Genomic DNA, 20,944 nt, shown 5'->3' on the forward strand with positions numbered 1-20,944 from the left:
CCTCCCTTTTTTTACTTGTATTTGTACTTGGACTACGTTTGTTCTTCTTATCCATTTGTAATTCCTTTCTCTATGATGTGTTCCTCCCACATTATTTCTACATTGTTTACTATTTTTTGAAGTCTTTTAACTTTTGAGGAGTGCTATTGCCCAAAAAATTTACAAACAATTAATAATGGAATCAAGACCCCTCAAAGTCCTTAGAAAAAAACCCCTAGAAACCGTTATAGCCCCATCAAATATCCCGAGAGAAAGCTAATATACTCTTATCATTTCTATGGTGGCAAGAGGTCGATGGAAAAAGCAAGATACGTTGAGAAGGGTTTATTCAAACTTTTATACTTTGCTCTCAAAAGGGACTATGTAGTAGACATCAATCACTGAGTCGGCACCTCGATTATTTGCAGACATACAGATCAGGCAGCGGGGGCATTACTAGCTGGGACTATATAGTAGACATCACTTAGTCGGCCCCTCGATTATTTGCAGACATACAGATTAGGCAGCGGGGGCACTACTAGGCGCTGGGTTCGCTTCCTCGATCTGGATGTTCTTCACGTTGACACTGTTATCAATGTTGTTGTCTGATGGCTTGGGTTTGAGCTTCGGGACGTGGACCGTGAGCACCCCGTTCTCGAAGGCGCCCCGGATGCCATCCACCTCGACTCCACGCGGCAGTCGGAAGGCCCTCAGGAACCTGCCCCTCGATCTCTCCACCGCATGCCACGTGTCCGTCTCCTTCACTTCCTCCTCCACGCGTTCGCCGCTGATCCTCAGAGTGGAACGGTCCACCAGCTCCACCTTCACGTCCTCCTTCCGCACACCTGCATGATTAGTACAGCTCATTACGATGCTAAGGGTCTGCGCATGATTAAGAACCAGCTAAGGGCGCCTGTCTAATCCAATCGAGCTGCACACAGCTAGCTAGATCATCCGACGGATCACATGGAGATCTGATCTGATTATCATCTCGAGGAGAAGAATATTTACCGGGCAGATCTACGATGAACAAGTGCGCATCGTCAGTCTCCTTCCAGTCGAGCCGGGTATTGGCAATGGCAGTTGCATCTCTGGCAAAAGAGCTCAAAGCACTGCTGCTGCCGCTGCCGCCATCGCCATCGCCAATGTCCAGAAGCTGCCAGGCATTCAGGAACGGGCAGCCAGAGATCCAGAGAGCCATGAGTAGACTTGCAACGATAATTGCGCAATTAGCCGCTAACAAGCTAGTGAGCATTTAACACTAAAGTGTGTAATTTCAGACGAGCGGGAATCAGGCGTTAATTAGTTCAGCTACTGCAACACTCTCTGCGGACGATGCTAACAAATAGATCGCAGTAGCGGGGTTGTTATGATGAAAATTTATTCGAATTACTAGTGGGTTCCGGGTGCCTTCAGCTCATTCTAGACTTCTCTCCTTTTGTTCTTTTCCTCTCTTTTTTCTCACATTTAGCTTTAGTCGTTGGCCTGTGGTTCTTTCGAGAAGGCTGGTGCACCCATCACATATTTTAATTCATTTTGGCCTTGCTCCCCTTACACCCTATTAGAATGAACGATCAAAGGGCCTAACAGTGTGCATTCGCTGCCAATATCCCTCTCCATGTCATGCAATTCCTTCCACATGCCTAGGCTCTCATTACCATTCTAACTAGGCGCTCCACGCTTACACTTAGCCCGGCGCTACGTGCCAGCTTTCTCCCGGCGCTTCGCGCCAGGATGTGAAGCACAAATGTTTTAATTTGTTCACACATTCTTCTACTTAGTAATGAATCAAATAGTCTTGCAATTTTTAAACTTCATTAAAAAATCTAACAATTCAATACAATAACATTGATTATCTCAACCATAATAATTGAAAAACATAACTGAAGCAAAAGTGATTTTTAAATATCACTGAAAGAATTCCAACTATAACAACAGGTAAATGGAAAAGAAAGTATGTAGTGTTTTCAAAAAGATAGTTGTACAGTTGAAAATCAACTATAAAAAAGAAAGCTTTCTCTTCTTAGATGAATTATCAACTGTGGATCTAGCACAGGGAACATGTGTGGGCGAAGCTGTGACACGCCTCACCCCAGATTGTGCTGCAACATCTAAAAACGAAAAAAAAAGACTTTAGAAATAACAATATTAAATTTATAAAGCAAAACATTAATGAAATTGGTGAGTAAGTATTACCTGGGGACGTGATATGATTGGCTCTAATATTAGTAGAGCACTCGGCGGAATTTGGATGAAACTGATGCAAAGTTACAAAACATGATAAATCTTGAAACTCCCATTTACTCCAGTCATTCGGTATGTGTCTAGTATGGGACCGAGATATGAAGTACTCAACATCTGTTTGTCTAACATAGTAGCATTGGATCCATCCAAAATATAAAATTTCTACATATAAATGAGTGTTTCCATTAGTAAATCCATCATTGGGTAATCTTTCGATTACCCTAGCCAAAGTTCTATGGATAATATCATCCGTAGCAATAGTTCGCAATGCTTCTTGAAGTCTCATTTGATAAGGAGAGGCAGGATAATATTCAAATACTGTTTGGGCCATCTATCAATAAAATTTAGAAAACATAAAAATTAGTAATATTGATCAAATTTTTTAAAAAAGAAAAAAAAATGACTTTACAATATTGAAATTAGAAGACCAATTTAGAAGAGAAAAAGAGTTTGTATGTATATTGTATAAAAGAACCTTATACATGATAATTTCTCAAAACTTACTTTTGTATAAATGCAAACAAAATTTCATAGAAAATAAGTCAAACATGGTTCTATTCAAGGAATATAATATTTCAAAAGAGCATGAGAGATTAAAACATTTTATTTTTTGTTAAAGGAAAAAAGTTGAACTTACTTTTCTTTCAAATTTTCTTTGAAAACCTTAATACTTAAAAAGAACAGGAGACAGTAAAATAGTTCATCTTCTGAAAATATATGATTAAAAAAGAATAAATAAACTTTGATGATATTGCACCAAAAATTTTATGCAAATATAATATGATAGAAAGTTCAAATAACTTTTTATGGTAGAAATACTTTAAACACAATGTTCTTATATAGTAAAACAAACATACGTCTAACTCCATATAAAATCATGAATATCTATCCATACATGAGAGATATGATTAAAACATTAAAGTATTAAATCAAAAAAAATAAGTCAAACTTGCTTTTCATCGACAAAGAACTCACTACTGAAAAAGAGCATAAGAAAGTACAACACTACATTTTATAGATATGTGAACAAAGAAGAAAAAAAGGCTTTGATTGTATTGAAATAAAAACATTATGTAAATATAATATGAGAGAACAAACATTACACTTTTGAAAAAATAGAGGTTACAATACTTTCTGTAAAACTTCATTATATACAATATTGATGGTACCATTTACCATGTCCTCTTTCTCATTAATCAAGACTTTCAATCTGTCCGGAGACTTTACTCTTGAGAAAGCAACATAGAGTTGACCATGAGTAAAGACTGGGGTTTTTAGATATATCCCCAAACATGATAGCGTTTGGCCTTGAGATTTGTTGATTGTCATTGCAAACGCCAAACGGACTGGGAATTGCAAGTGTTTCATTGAGAAAGGAAGTTCCAGTGTAGTTGGGATGAAAGTTATCCTCGAGATAAAAACTCTGTCACCAATGTTGGTCCCTGTAATTATCTCTGCATCAATGACCTTGTTATTAAAAGCCTTGCATACCAACCTAGTACCATTGTATAAATCTTTAGAAGGATTCAAGTTCGTGAGCAATATTATTGGAGCATTTACTTTGAGCAGCAAAATATGAGGAGAAATACCTCCACCGAGATCAAGGGAATTTAGATATTTCACAGAATAGAGGAATGAGTTCTCCTCAATTCTATCCATAGAATCAGCACTGTAGTATTGTTCAACCTCTCCCGGCATCAGCTGCTGCAATGCATGATTGTTTATCATTTCCACATCATTGTTTCGAGGTGCAAGAATGACACGTCCACTAAAGAACATTTTGTAATCAATTACACAATTCATTTCACAATAGACAAAATTGATCAAGTCTTGCATAGATCCTCCCTTTAACAACAATGCAGGTGGAATTTGCAATATATTATTAGTATGTGTCAAATCTTTTCCATCTCCAATGTCTTGCAACCATGCAACAAATTGATCCTGATCTGATGCGACCCGCATATTCTGTGTAAGTTTCAAAACATTGAAATATTGCCACAAATTGGAACAACATATAGCAGCACCGACAATATCCTCACGGGTACCCTTTGGTACAACAGGCAATATTTGCCTAAAATCTCCACCTAGTAGAATAACTTTACCACCAAATGGCATATCACACTGCATTATATCCTTTAAAGTTCTGTCCAGTGCCTCAAAGGTATTGCGATGCAACATAGGAGCTTCATCCCACAAAATAAGACTTGCCTCTTTTAACAATGTTGCAAGGTGACTTTGAACAGGTATATTGCATGTAGAATTATTATCTGCCTGCAGTGGAATTTTGAACTTTGAATGGGAAGTACGACCATGTGGCAAAAGCAATGTAGCAATACCAGAGGATGTTGTAGCTATTGCAGTGCGACCTTGACTGCGAAGCTTTGCAAGCAAACATTTGTATAGGAATGTTTTTCCAGAACCGCCTGGGCCATCTAAGAAAAATGGTTTACCCAAACCACTATCAATAGCATTCATTATTGCCATAAAATAATTTCTTTGTCCATCATTCAACAAAGCTTGCATTGTTAAGAAGGTATTCTCTTGTTCTACCTTATCATATAGTTGTTCATCAAGGATCAAATGATTTGTGTACTCTTGCATTGTCACCTCAGGCAATCCATGATACTCTGCCAAATTGCGTCCATGTTGATCTTAAAGTTTTTGAATATGCATCAATGCATGATTATTGGCCTCATCTTGCATATCAACATTTCGCCTATTTTGCAAGGAGAGTCGATGTTTTATATCCTCTGCAGCGGACCTAAGAACTCTTCCCATAGAGCCCTAGGTTGGGCAGGCGAACAAAATACCAAGATGGATGCAAACAAATTTCTTAATTGAGTACCGGTTTGCATCAATGCACCTTCACGCAAACACATTTGCCATTCATCATCTATTTCTAACATTCCTTTTGCAATGCAAGCCTCCTTAAAAGTTGAATATACCACATTATCAACCATGCGCAATGTCTCAAAAGATGTGCACCCCTTGCATACAGTGAGTAGTAGCCGCAAATAGTATTTTTCTCCACACGTAGGTGAAACAAAGTATATTCAACCACATGTGTTTCCCTGCTTTCTCTTTGTCCACATTTTTTTACGTGCATTCCAAACCCAAAACATTGGAAAGTCTTGATAGAGAACTGTGTTAGCATCAGGGTGCAAACGATTGCATGTAAACCATTCTGTGAGAGTTGTTTTTTGAGCATTTTCATTTTGCACCACATCACAAATGTTATCAGAGTCATGAAAGGAAACAGTATTCTCTCCAGGTAAATATATTTACAATCGTTGAATATCGGGTTTCTCATCATAAAGTTTGAATTCAAATATTCGCCAACATGCTTCAGAAGCTAAAATATATCGTGCATCTAAGTACCTCTCAATCTCATCAATATTTTGTGCATCAATATTTTCTGTGTCAATATCATTGGATCCGGAACCACGCGTACTTGTAAACTGAATGGCTGCTCGATCATGGCCCTTATATACATATTTATACAAATATTTGACAGCTGCCATTGTCAAGCAAACCTCAACATTTATGTGAGCACTATACTTGGAACTCAAATAAGGATTGTAAGGCACTATCCATCGGTTATCCAAGAGGTTACCATTAGCATTATGAGTCCTTCCATTCTCTCGACGTCTGTATAAAGGATAACCAGATTTATCAACTGTAGTTGTATGTATAAACTTTTTTGGATAATCCTTTATACACTTTCCATCCACCATGCAAGCACAAATTCGAAAACATTTCCTTATTTGGTAGCTCAGCGCACACCAATCTATCATAATGACATGCTTCTAGTGGCTTAAAGTGTGGTTCTAATATCAAGAGCGTATGTGAATAAGGCAAGCCTCTCTTTTGGAATTCTATGACGGACACATATCCAACAACTTTACCAAACAACTACTTTTTCACTATCGACTGCATCATGTCCTTATGTTTCAAATGAAAAACTCTAGCAGTTAAATCTGGTTGATCATGTGCAGTTTGACCAGGCAACAAAGCATCTGTAATTTCAGACCACTTAGGATTGCATGTCATTGTGATAAACAAATCAGGTTTACCTTTGCTACGCACAATTGCCATAGCATCTTGATATAATTGGTACATGAATCTTGGTCCACCTGTAAAGCTAGATGGCAATACACCAATCCCAACGATATTAGTATCAACTGCATCTGAACCATTGACCATATCAGCCAATCCCCTATACATTTCAACTCGCAATGTTGCTTGATTACGATGACACCAAGCCAATCTACATTTTTCAATGCTACAATAAGCATCAATAATGTATTGTTATGGCAAGCGACCACCACGCAAAAGACATGCATTAGTATAATCTCGAATATGAAGTCGAAAAGTGTAATATTGCATTTGAGTGACACAATCTTTATTTGCAAGATTATTGGCATTAATATGAGCATCCATAAATGCATATGGAACTTTAGTATGCCATCCATCCTCTCCATTTGGAAAAAGAAGAACATATAACAGTGGCATATATGCCTTGTGTAAGTTAGAAATATAAATCAAATGGCCTTGTCGTGTGCGAACTTGAATGCTACGATGATCAAGTGTATCATCATCACCTTGTCCAGGCATGATCGCAGCAACCTCACTTGCAATGGGAACTGAATATCGTCTAGAGGTGGATCGATTTTGAAAAATGGACATTCTTATTTCTACTGATGGATTGCGTTGTAAGCTTGCACCAACTACTATAAAGGTCTATGTGTAAGCGTCGTGATCATGCATCATTTGTTGAAGCTCTTGTAGTAAGTCTGGCAAAAGCCCAGGTAAAACCCCCATGCGATTCAATAACTCATGATCAGTGTCATAAATATAAAGTTGTGCAAACTTTGGTATTTATTGTCCATCCTCACTTGGCAATAGGGAACCCATCCGGTGATATATTGATCCATGAACTCGAAAAGTATAACCATTTCCATTTTGAGGCAAAAGCTCATCAATTTTTGCACCCATTGAAACAAAAGCCAATGCGCTATTATAAGCACGTATATTTTTTTTGAACTCTCTGCTTTGTGGATGTGTGCCATCAAGAAAATTACATAGAGGTTGTGATGGCTGCTGTAGAGGTTGCAAAATTACTTTCCCTTCTCTACAGCAACGCTTTCCAATCGAAGTTGTACGCATTGTTTTAGTTTCATCGTGCCACAACTTAGCCATGCAATGGTGACAAACCTTGCAAAGGGTACCAACTGCATGCAAATTTGGTTTTTGGAAGAGCAAAATTATTACTGATGGATGAATATCCAAATTAGGTGGCATGTCATGGAGAATTGAACAAAATCCACCATTTTGAGATAGAAATATAGGAGCTTGAATACTGTACTGGTCATGTACCATCTCAGTACTTGCACTTGCATTATGGATAGCTTCATTCTCTTCTTGAATAAGGCGAGGCAATTGAACATCTAAGGATAGTAATGGTGCACCAGTCATTTAAGCACTTATATCAATTTTATTTGTTGTAGTGCGATGCAATTGTTGTAATTGCGTTCTTGCTCTTGCCTTGTGTCTACGTTCAGCTCTAGTAGCATCAAGCATTTGCCTATAATTTCTTAATCCACCATCTGGATTATTTGTATTTCCATTTCTTTGTCGATTTGTGCTACGTACCCCCACTCCGAAGGGTAGAAATTCATGGTTATCCAACATCTCAACATCTATATTGTGGATAGTTGCATTGTCTCCTTGACGAATAGAAGGTTGTTGAACTTCCAATGGCAACAATGGTGCAACTCGCATTTGGACACTTGTAGCTTGGATGCCATTGTATCTATCTCTATCTATGGTAACATGATGCAATTATTGTAATTCTGTTCTAACTATTGCCATGTGCATACGTTCAGCTCTCGTAACATTAAGCATTTGCCTACGCACACTCAAGCCACCATTAGGATTGTATTGTCGAGTTGTGGTAGACATCTAAACCTCAAAGGATACCAAATCATGAGCAGTAGAGCAAGATGCAGCGCGAAATTGATTGGTTTGATATAGCTGATTTGGGATTTGAACATCCATATAGTTTCCATTTGCATGACGTTGTTCACACATATCTCTTGCATGGTCACAAACATGTAATTCAGTCCTAACTCTTGCAACGTGCCTACATTTATGTCTACTAATTTTGAGCATTTCCCTACGTGCACGTAATACACGATCTCTAGGCACAGAATGTGTTGGAACTACCATTGTCGAGAAAAACCTAAGGTAAAAAGAAAAAGGTACTTTGATATTAGTAATTGCATACTTTTATGACCTAGGCGTACTAAAATTTCTTCCTATCGCTTAGGGAAGACATTAGCAAAGGTATACCTCAAGATAATTTTTTTCTAAACACTATTTCAATGTAAAATTTGAAGATTATAACATCACATAAGCAACAATATAATCTTATATGTGCAAGAATATAAATTGAAAGAGCATATTATGTCATTATCATGGGGCATACAAAAGTCCAAATCACATGAAAATTCTCAAACCCAACAATAGAATGACATATCTATCGGAGGATCCGACAAAAAGTTATTGAAATCCTTAGATATGCTAAGAGAACTATGCATTGGATGATGAACTCATGCGACGATTCAATAGGTTCAACATTGCAGAGAACCTATTGAGGCAAACTTTTAGAGATGTGACATGCACATCGAGACAAATGCTCTCTCATGCAAGTACGCTTGCATTCTTTTGAGCTAGTAATTCACACACTCCATTCTCTATACTATTATTGCTCTTAGCAAGGTCTCGCAACTTTTCTGCATGGTCTTCCAAAGCACACCCTAGCCAGTGCTTGCAAACCAACTCATAGATTTCTCCTATATAGCCCTTTATTTCATCTATCTCGTCTTGCAACATTATCCCATCAGCCAAGCCTCCTTCATATTTTTTTGCCATGATTTTTTCGATCCTTTGAAGGCGATCACCAACGTTTTGACAGAAGGAGTTCGAAGCTCTTTGATGTTTGTTTAAACTCTTGATTTGCTTCTCAATTGCATCCAATCGATGCAGGAGCTTTAGGGATACAACGAAAGTGTTGTGTCCTTTGACATGTTTGAGGGCACGCCGTACTGACTTCCTCCTAGCCATGTCTTTGGCTTTACGCACATTCATTCGTGCATTGGGAGTACACAAAACAATGTCTGGTACATGGACATTGTTTCTTGCATCAGATGTTTTAGCATGCTCCATACTGCCATGGTTACACAAAGTATTAAGAGATCACAAAGAGAGAGAGAGAGAGAGAGAGAGAGAGAGAGAGAGAGAGAGAGAAAGAAAGAAAGAAAGAAAGTTATATTAACATCTTCTAAAGACCAAAACTGGCCTATGAGACAAATTGTGATACAACTGATGAGGTCCAGCTATCCAAAATAAAAGTGCTGAATGAAAAGCTAAAAACTGGAAACTGAAAATACGGTGCTGTGAGTGTGATAAGTGTCGTATATGTGTATGTGCGTATGTAGCTCTGGTACTCCAGATAATGGCTACAAAAGGGGAACAAATGTCGGCTGTGATAGGGGAACAACTGTCGGCTGTGATAAAGTGGTGCGATGTGTATATGTAACAGATGCAGGGAGATATACTATCCTGGGATGTAGTAGCAGTCGTCGAAGTCGCTAATAGCAGGTGATCCCTCCTGGATGCAGGATGTGGTACATCGGCGGTGGAGAAAGAGCAAACTGGAGATCTGAGATCTAATGTGTCGAGTGTCCTCAGATCTCAGTCTACTGTCGATGTAGATCAAGAATCCTCCGGATCTCCTGTCGGTGTGGCTATGGGGTTCGAAACCCCCGGATCCTCGTGCGGCGTCGGGTACGCTGGTCCTCAGCCTGCTGTAGTGTGAGCCTGGAGGTCTGGCTGGAGGCTGGTATAGTAGCTCTCACTCTGTCTGTTTGAAAGAACTGTGTAATAGTCGTCTGGGTGGGCCCCTCTCTGACTGGGACCTGCTGTGTGCTCTGCTCTCTGATGTGCCATGCCTCTCCCAGAAAACAACCAAATGATCTCTGATCCATATCAGTCATACATCCCTGAAGTGAGCTGCTCAATGTGTATCTAGATCTCAACTCTGAGTATGCCGAGCATCTGAGAACAAAATGCTCCTCACTCTCCACCTCTGATCTGCAAAGGGGGCATATCCTCTCCTCCCGTGGGATGCCACTGGCTCTGCCACTCTCAATCATAAGCTGATGTGATGATACCCTGAGCTGTCCAATAAGAACTCTCAATCGATGTGGCATATAGATCTGCATATATCTCGGAATCTCTATGAATCCCTGCTCTGATATGCTCAAGAACTGTGTATAATAATGTGCCATCTTCGATGGCAGTGGCTGTGCAGGGCTAACCCATGTCCTCTGTATATAAATATGCCATATCTCCTGTCTGATGACTCTGTTCCTCTCAGAGAGAGAGAGGGTATAAGTGGGAGCCTGAGTATCATATAGAAGAGGTGGGAGTCTATCAATGTCCAGCCCATGTCTGTCAAACCAAGCTCTAGTCTGTGCATACCATGATGTGGTATCCCCCGCTCGAGCCATCTCCTGAGATGCCATATATGCTCTATATGCAATGCGATCTCTGTCCATATCCTGAAATCTGTGTAGGAAGCAGACTGTCTGAAATAATGCCTCGACTAGCATGGGCGGTGTGGCAAGCTCTGCTCGCACAATGTCATGTGGGACTGAGGCCTTGCTGCGAATCAATCTAGATATCATGATCACTTGAGGTCTCTCCATCAATGTCCATACATAATCGGCAAGGCCTGGCCCCCATATAGCTACTCCATACATCAATGCTGGAGTGACTAGAGTATCAAAGAGCCACCCCTTGGTGCGGGGCTTCTGGAAGTGTGCCTGATAACACTGTCGCTCCATAAGAGCCAATGCTGAGTATCCTCTAGTGAGGCGGTCACGAGCTGCCTGTGTCATCAAGAAAGTCCCTGAAGCTGCTGTAAAGGTGACTCCCAAATATACATATGATCCAATGACCTCAATACTCCCTCCTGCTGCCATGAAAATACTCTGTCTGCGTATCTGAGCTGATGTATGGAATATAAGAACCTTGGTTTTACCAAGGTTCACTGTCATGCCTCTCTGTATGCAAAAATCATCCAATGCTAATAAATGCTGTTGTAATCCCTGAGCTGAGTCTGAGACCAACACAATGTCATCTGCATATAGTAAGATATGAACTGTGGCTCCACTGAGATCTATACCTCCACCGGCTCGCTGTTGAATAAACTCTGCTATCTCATCAATGTATAGTCCAAATAGAGTCGGTGAGAGTGGGCATCCTTGTTTCACACCAATGGTGCTCACAAGGGGATCTGATATACCTCCCGGACATCTGACTCTGCCAGTAACCCACTCATATAGTGCATAAATACCCCACATCATGTCATCATCCACCCCAGATCAAGTAGGCGTCTGAAAAGCCTCTCTCTCGGAACCATGTCAAAGGCTTTGCGGAAATCCACAAAGCAACAGTACAATCTCTGTTTCTTCACTCGTGTCTGGTCGATCAGACAACAGAGAGTGAAGATGTGGTCTATGGTAGAAAATGCCCGTCTGAACCCTGCCTGTCCGGGTGTGCACATGCACTCTCTCTCTGCTAGCGTGCTGAGCTCCTCCTCCATCACCGTGCCATAAAGTTTGGACAAAACTGGCCCAATCATGATGGTCCTATATGTGTTAGGATCCATAGGATCCCCTGACTTGTGGATAGGTACAATGGTGTGCTCTGTCCACGAGTCAAGGAACCCCTCCGACAATGCACGGATGAAGAGGTGAGCAATGAGTGGAGCCAATGTGTCTCTGCCATATATAATATGCTCTGCCTGAAGATCAAATTGGTCTCGAGCGCGGCCATACTGTAACCGTGAGATAGCATGTTTCACCATACTAGTGGTGAAAAAGGATGAAATACCCGGTCTTGGTGTAGATGGTGTGGGTATCAGCGGCTGTGCGGGTACATGATATAAACTCTGTGCGTATCCATGCCATACTGCAAGGTCATGTATCGGTGTGGGTGAGCATGGTTCTCTGATCTGCCTCCATGCCTCTGCACAATCTCTGCTCATAAGAAGGTGGTATATATCCCAATATCTCTCCTCCTCCCGTTCCCGCTTTTTACGGCGGGTCAAGCGGTGCATGCGTCTCTGCGCCTGTCTGTGTGTGATCTCTCCTCTGGCCTCCAAATCGCATAGCTGTCGACGCAGATCTCTGCACTCATCATCATACCACCTGTTCTGTGGCATGGTACCCGTCCGAGGGGGGTGCGTGTATGTGTGATGTGGAAAACTGAGTGTAGCAGAATCATGCAGAATGCGTGTGATATCAGTGGTCAGTGTATCAAGGGGTGCGTATGGATCAAGTGACGTGATGTGCTCCTCCAGATGCTGTGAGTAAATATGTGAGAGCTTATGAGTAAAGTGTATGGTAGTATGCATGTGGGGTATGATATCTGCAGGTGGTGATGGTAATGAGGTGAGAAGTGAGAAACTGAGAAAAGTGTGATCAGCACCGAGTGGAAGTCTCCCAAGGCTGAAGGACTCGATAGTATGCATCCCATCGATCGGTCCGAGCAAATAATCTACAGTACTCTCGCCCCCCCCATGTGGGAAGCATGTAAGACCTCCTGAATATGGCCATCGTGCCATCCCATTATAAATAATGAGATGATGTCTACTACCAAGCTCAAGTAAATGCCCTCCATACCCTGTGGCGTCTGGCCCAGTATCTGCTGACTCCCTACTGATCCCCAACTCCTCAGGGTCTAATGCTCTCATGATCTCTAGCTGCTCCATATCAAAACTCTCACACTGTCGGCTCTGTGTGCGCCCGTTGAAGTCCCCCATAAGGAAGACCTCACCCAAACTAGAATACAGAATAATGTCCTCTGAGAGCTGTGAATAAGGGGAGGGGGAATCTCTGGCCTGAATATCACCCTGCGTAGTAGCATATCTGGACCCTCGTGGTGAAAAGTAGCATACTGCCATATAGATCCATCTCTCATCTGATATCTGCACTCTGATCCATATGTAACTGGCCTCCTCATCTCGTCTCACTAACTGGATATGTCTCTGTATCCCCTGACGGAATAGAACTGCCACCCCTCCTGAGCCCCTAGATGTGCTCTGCCTAGTAGTAGCCCGGTATGCAGATATCCACTCAAATCCTGTAATGCGTGGAAGCCCTCTCTCTGGGCTCTCATGTGTCTCTGTGAGGCATATAACATCATGGTCGGGTAAAATCTCCTCAAGTCTGTCCGGTCGTGACCATAGGGAGCCGTTGTAGTTCCAAACTGCCACACGTATCGGGGTTTTCTGTACAGTCCTCTGCCCCGTCTCATAGGCCGTGCCCCCCTATTTGGTGGGGTGTCCATCTATAAAAATCCGGCCATCTCGATAGAAGGCCTTACGGCCTTCTCTACGTGCTTGGAGTATCTGTGGCATGCATGCTCGTCTGTGTGCAATCTGCATCTGAGTCAGGTCCTCATCCATGAAGATGGAAGCCCCAGTCATCCCTCGGAGCGAAATCCGCTTCCGAAAGAAAGCGGCTCTGTCCTCCGGTGTGCTCATATGTAATATCAGAGCTCTGACCCTGGTAGTATCTCGTCCTGCACGCCATGCCTGAGTAAAGGGCATGCTCGTGTACCCTAGTCGGGTGCATAGCCCGCGTGCGTCCTCCTTTGAAGAGGCCCCTTCGGGGAGCCCGATAATATGCACATTCAATCTGCGCGCGTTCCTGAGCCTCTCCTCCTCTAAGGTCTCCTGAACCCGGACTACCTCCTCCTTTTTATTTTCTTCTTGGACCTCCTTCTTAATGTTCTTCTTCACTACCTCAATCCACTCCTCCTTATTCCCTTCTAATTCTTCCTTCATGTTTGCTTTGATTTTTTCCTCCCATCCCTCTCTCGAAGCCTCAACTTCGGTTTTAATGCATACCTGGAGGTCCTCTCGGCATTCCTTCGTGATAGCCTCTCGGAGGTCCGCTTTGAAATCCGCGTCCTCTCTTGCCTCCCGTAGATGTGACACTTCCGTTTGTAGCTTGTCCAGGTCGGTTTTGAGATCCCTCTTCTCTTCCGTGAGTGTCTTCACCATCTCCTCTAGTCGTCGGATCCTCTCATGGAGCCGGCGGGTTTCTTGGTTCAAGGCATTATCCGCATCCTTCTTGAAATCTTTCTTCGCCTCCTTGATAGCCTGGCTGATTAGAAGCTCCACGTTATGGAGCTCGAGCGGCATGTTGCCTCACGAGGAAAAAGCCCCCTCGATAGACCTGTTGAATGTCAGAGAGACCACCTTCAATGAAGAAAGTTTCCCACTTTTCACCTCCTCCTGAAACTGCACATCCACAAATGCTGTCCCAGCTTGCACGTTCCAAGAGCCTTCCTTCTGCGAAGAGAGATAAGCTCGGCTGCAACTGGCCGTCCTATTCAGGATATTATTCAAACAGATGCTGCTATCAACGCTGGCAACAGCGGGGGCCCCTTGCTTGATAGCTCTGGGTATCTGATTGGCATCAATACGGCAATCTATTCTCCATCTGGTGCATCAGCTGGTGTTGGTTTTTCAATCCCGATCTTATTTACAAGTTCTGCAATTTTTTGAAGTTCCTCTGGACAGTTATCAGGACATGATGTATAGCCAAAATACAACAGTGTCCACTTGCCAACAAAATCACGATCTGTAACCACCTCGCCTTTGTGATTTATTAGTTTGAAAGGTCCTCCAATTGTTGATTTATGATGGGCAGAAGCTATTCCAACTGGCTCATGCTTTCTGGAGAAAACTTTGAATATCCCGAGACAACATTAGTGATCTTCAGCAACCTGGTCTCTTCGAACTTGCTTCTTTTAGCATCTCCAGAGCAGAAACGATTATGAGAAGCGAATCCCTGGGAAGCGATGCATCTCGGAGCTTCACATGAGAGGGCAGTATTCCTTCGTGATGCAAGGTAGCTGACGGCTCTGCGACAAAGAGAGAGAGAGAGAGGAACCTGGTCTCTTCGAACTTGCTTCTTTTAGCATCTCCAGAGCAGAAACGATTATGAGAAGCGAATCCCTGGGAAGCGATGCATCTCGGAGCTTCACATGAGAGGGCAGTATTCCTTCGCGATGCAAGGAGAGAGAGAGAGAGAGAGAGAGAGAGAGAGAGAGAGAGAGAGAACATATTTAAAAAGTAATTGAATACTTTCATGACCTAGGTGCACCAAAGTATTATAATATTTATGCATACATGAGAGAGACACAATGAGACTGTCGAGAAAATATTTGACATATCTTTTTCTCCACATCAAAGCATGAATATCAATACACACATGAGGGACATCATAAAAGCATTAAACTATTAAAGTATTCAAGCATTAATTAAAACTTAAATGAACAAAATCTTAATTAAAATATTATTAGCACATATATACATATGAATACATACTATTAACACAAACATAATAATGTTATCACACATTTATGTCAAAAGATATGACATGCATACATTAATAACACGCATAATACACATTATTTAATAACACATATTCATTTTTAAATGCATAATACACATTAATTATTAGCACATATTTACATATGAATACATACTATTAACACAAACATAATAACGTTATCACACATTTATACTAAAACACATACCCACATTAATTAATCAAACACTTAAAACACATAATACACCTTAACAATGTAATGACACACATAACACATTAATTAATAACATGCATATACACATTAAGAAATAATATTAACGCACTTTCATATTAAAAGACATGACATGCATACATTAATAGTAACACACTTTCATATCAAAAGACATGACATGCATACATTAATAACACACATAATACACATTATTTAATAACACACATTCATTTTTAAATGCATAATACACATTAATTATTAGCACATATATACATATGAATACATACTATTAACACAAACATAATAACGTTATCACATATTTATACTAAAACACATAACACACATTAATTAATAACATGCATAAACACATTAAGAAATAATATTAACACACTTTCATATCAAAAGACATGACATGCATACATTAAAAAAACACGTAATACACCTTAACAATGTAATGACACACATAACACATTAATTAATAACATGCATAAACACATTAAGAAATAATATTAACACACATTCATATCAAAAGACATGACATGCATACATTAAAAAATTAAACATGAAATAAATTAAAATATTTAAATTTTAATTTTTATAACTTTGAGAGAGAGAGAGAGAGAGAGAGAGAGAGAGAGAGAGATGCACCTGAGAAGTATTGATGATGATGAAAGAGTAGAGTTGATGATGAAAGCAAAAGTACAAAAACTGCATGGAAAAATGGAAATGATGTTAGAGAGTAATGTCAAATATATTTAAGCGCATCATAAACATTGGTAATGTAATAATGCACATTAATTATTAACATGCCTACACACATCCCCCTCTCTCATTCTTCACAATAGCATGCACACAGCATACACTGTAATATATCAAAAGTTGAAATTCACACACGAACCCCCTTTTAAGTAATAGGGATAATGAGGTAGCATTTTTTTGAGGATAATGCAAATTTTTTTATTATTCCCCTCCCAAGCCGACTGTTGTGCTGGAAGGGAAGGGGAATAGAACGGAGTTGAAAGCTCCTCGGTGGGAGCTTGCTGGAGCAAGTACCATGCAGGGCGACACGAGGGGAGGGAGGAATTCCTTCCCTCTCCCTATAAAAATCCCCTCCAACCAAGGGGGAGGGGAGAAAGGGAAGAAAGGAGGACGACACTGCCAGACTCGACGAGGAGGAGTTGAAGTGAGGAGGAAGAGGCGGACGTAAGGAAATTCGCTGAGGGAGTTGCTATCTACAGTCGTCGAATTGCAGCGCTGCCTGCCATCGCCAACGCGGCATTAAAACACCCCCCCCTCCCCCTGCCACGTGAAGCATAGAAGCTTCTTAGAAGAAGCTTCTTAAGGGGGGGGCTAACTAAGCCCCCTTTCACCCCCCTTGTATTCCCTATTAATACCCCCCCCTCGGGTTTTTAAATCCCCCTAAGCCCTTTTCATCCCCCTTGTGTTCCCTTCGCCCCTTGCGTTGCACTTCGTCTTTCCCCCCTGGGTTTTAACACCCCTAAGGCCTTTTCACCTCATGTCCACACACCCCTCCCCCGTGTCCAAAAATCCCTTCAAGATCCCCCTTCCTATACCTTTCATTCTCGTGCCCAAAAGTCTCCCAAGACCTCTTCTTACGCCTTTTGGAACCATACACACACACACCCTTTTTCCCGTGTATATACCCCTATAGGGCCTTTTCTTTAGGCTTTGTAAACCTTTCCCTCCCAAAGAAACTAAGACCTTAAAGGTTTTATTACCCCTCCTCGTGGATAAACCCTTAACTGTTCCTTGCCTCTCCAAAATACCCTTGGGACTTGGTTTCTCCCTTACTTGAAAAGAGAAGAAGAGTATTGACGTGCAAGGGAGCGACAGTGGAGTTCTGAAAAAGAGTGTAAAGATGCTTCCACGTTCAAAGGACTACAACTGCGATGCCTCCTAAGAAAGTCCAAGGAGTAGCTGCAGGAGGGTCATCTCCCGGTATCCATGTGGATATCTCACCCCAAACCCAGGTTTTTCCTTCTTAATTTTATATCGGTTTTAATTCAATTGTGCAAGATGAATTGTTAGGGATAAGATATATTTTGTCCTAGTTATTTACGAGGAAGGAATTTAGTTTAATTGAACTTGCAAAATAAATAAAGTATAAACATAGTTTTCCTTCAAATAGCATTGTGCATTGAAACAATTATGAGCAATATTATTTACTCACTAAAGTAGTATACTTCGGTTAAGCCTTGAAGGTATAAAACTGCATCTTGCACTATTAACCCCTATTCTTTTTACAACGAATCATCATGGAAGGTGCAAATCATGAAAGGATTCTTGCGATGCTTAAACTCTGGGAAGTTATCATTGCTAGCTGCATAACTTAGCAAGGGAAAGATTGCTTATTTAGCATGAATTTTTTCGCAAAGAAAAGGGATCATTAGTTGGATTTAACCTAACCTCAAGTCGATGAAGTATAAGATTGAAAATTCAATTGACACGTAGATAACAAATCATATGGAAGTAATCTCGAAATTTCCTTCTAGAGTTAACCAAATTAAAATGGTGCGAAATATTCGTTGGGAATGAATTAAAATTCCAAGAAACGTCTATACCTTAAATACTTGTCCACATTCCCTGAATATAGGGTCAGTAAATTGTAAATGAAAAAAAAAAGAACTAGGGTTTGTCCTTGAGTTTCTTAAAAGAAAATAATAAAGCTAGGAGACCCGAGGTCTGACAAACGTCAGCTTAAAGAAACTGAAACAGATTGTTTCGTAACTCCATTATCGCATAATACGATGCAAGACTTGCGTGGCAAGTACGAAGTCATATGGTCTTGTGATTGATTCATAAGAAGAAAGGCTAAATTCCCACAACAAGGATGGCGGATCCTTATGCAAGTTATCTTGCAAGAGGATGTATACTTTGATATCCTTCTAAGTAAGGAAGGTTAAAAGAAAAACGGAAACTGAAGTATCCAATGAACTTTAGGGTCTGACCAAGTTGGGTTAATAGGATACGCCCTAACCTAGAATATAAGGGATCTTGCCAAGTTGCAAGACACCCCGGATCGAGTGCTAGATGCATTCGAAAGGAAAGATTCCTTCCTTAGCAGTTTGCCAACAACAAAATCGATCAATGGAAATGTTTGTGCTTGCTAGAGATTTTAGAGCACTATTTGACTTGTTTGACCAATGAACTACAAAATAAATGAGTATCTATACTTCAGGTTGAAGGCTTGAAGGGAGTGGTAGCTTCAGTTACCCCCGACTGCCTGCCTAACCCTAACCAAGGGGGTTGTTGACCGCGTCGGGAATGTGGACCGAACCCACCAGGAGAGGTCTCTCCGTTGAGCGCTACTTGGAACAAGAGGACGCTTGGGTGCCAGGGGGGGCTCTAGCCGTAAATTCCTCACCTTCCGGATCCTGCACAAGAGGCTAAAGTGACTCGGGATTGGATCTTGAGGCCCGCATACTAGTCTACGGGCAGAAACTTGGAATAGTGATCCCTGTAGATTGCTGGATAGCCTTCGGGCGGATTGTGGATAAGCCTACGGGCATAACTTTTGTATTTCAAAGATAAATATGATGATATGTTAATAAAGAACTTGTCTGATATTGTTTTTCTATGTCGCCTGATAAGATTACGTGAAGGAACCAGTGCTTAACGGATTAATTAAAGAAGCTGGTTGTTACATGTCCAACTAATGTGTAAGATAATTACATAACTAAAACAAACCGAGGAAAGTGCGGAGGATGGGCCATGGCCATCCTATGGTTGGGTGGTCCTGGTTGGCTGGGAACTTTTCTCAAATCTCGAAGAACAACGGGATGATCGTCAAATGACACGAACAACGAAAGCATTGACCTAGAGTTATGTCTTACCCGATTTACGCTGTTTTAGGGGAACGGAATGGGACTATGCCTTATGGCAGAGAGGTTGAGCTTTGCATCCCTCTCTTTTCCCATTCTCCTTGAATCAAGTGCAGCGTGAATTTGCTTCGGACCTGGCGTTTCTGCGTAAAGTAGTTCGCTTGGGTCCGACGCTAGTTGCTGTTAGGAAATGACCAATTAGGAAAACCCTAATTTCGATCGATCCTAAGTGGGAATGGCCAGAATACTTCTGCTACATGGCAGACGCGGAAAGCCCTAGATCGCAAATCCTGTAACATTCTATGGGAGTGCCGGGTGGAGCTTTCTAGACATCCTTTCCGATGGACTGCTAAGACGTGTCCTGGATGATACTAGTGGACACGTTACAGTTGGTATCAGAGCCGATCAACAACGGAATTGTTTTTATGAAATTATAATAGAATGAAGCAAAGCTAATGCTGCTATCCAAACATTTCCTTACCTTCAATGCTGTCTTGCAGAATTACGAAGCGTGGAACAAGTTCTTGGTATTTCGAGTCATATTTATGACTGCAATGCATTCTCCGCTTCATAGACAAAGAATTGGGATGATGAACATCCTGGAGCAGATCTATAATCCATCACCTTTGTACATGGAACGAAGATGGATGGGTGCTTCAGGAATCTACTATATAGCCACCCCCACCGGTGTCGTATTGCTGCGCATTCGAGGTGTGAAAACCACCTAAAAGTTGTGTGTGTGATTTGATACTTTGTACATACTTAGTCGTTATGTTTGCTCTTTTATTTTATGTGGGTAACATAGTGAAGAGGGTTTGGAGCAAGAGGAATTAATCAACAATGCTCTGGTTGACATGTATGCAAAATCTGGTATGCTTGGAAAAGTCAAGAAGTATTTGACAATATGTCAGATCAAGATGTCGTATCCTGGATGACACTGATTGCAGGCTAAGCTGACACATGACCAGATCATTAAACATAGATTGCAATCAGATTTCCTTGTGGAAAGTGCTCTATTGGACATAAATGCAAATTGCAGAAGCTTGGAGGATTGGCAAAAGATGTTTTATCTTATGCCAAAGCGAGATGTTGTAACATTGGATGCATCAACAGTGGGAAGTTAGTTTTCAGAATTCGATGAATAGCAGTGGTAGAATCGAGTGGGAAGGATATGAACCCGAAAGGCTTGATTGTTC

The 20,944-nt window shown here is 41.2% G+C and overlaps 2 protein-coding genes across 2 annotated transcripts; both read right to left on the reverse strand.

Moving 5' to 3' along the window:
- Positions 1-356: 356 nt before the first annotated feature.
- Positions 357-1,305, reverse strand: LOC148024224 (17.4 kDa class I heat shock protein-like). The gene is made up of 2 exons (XM_087693675.1): positions 991-1,305; positions 357-824 (listed from the first exon to the last, which is right to left on the reverse strand). The coding sequence occupies exons 1-2, from the start codon at positions 1,232-1,234 to the stop codon at positions 499-501; spliced, it is 570 nt and encodes a 189-aa protein (XP_087549801.1). The 5' UTR covers positions 1,235-1,305; the 3' UTR covers positions 357-498.
- Positions 1,306-13,621: 12,316 nt separating this feature from the next.
- On the reverse strand, positions 13,622-14,500 carry LOC148024225 (uncharacterized). The gene is made up of 2 exons (XM_087695056.1): positions 14,204-14,500; positions 13,622-14,134 (listed from the first exon to the last, which is right to left on the reverse strand). Exons 1-2 carry the CDS (start codon positions 14,498-14,500, stop codon positions 13,622-13,624), a joined length of 810 nt encoding a protein of 269 aa, XP_087551182.1.
- Between the last annotated feature and the right edge of the window lie 6,444 nt (positions 14,501-20,944).

Source organism: Lygodium microphyllum, chromosome 15 (genome assembly GCF_053477565.2).
Source record: "Lygodium microphyllum isolate KBCC chromosome 15, Lygodium_microphyllum_v1.1.10, whole genome shotgun sequence".
Lineage (NCBI taxonomy): Eukaryota > Viridiplantae > Streptophyta > Polypodiopsida > Schizaeales > Lygodiaceae > Lygodium > Lygodium microphyllum.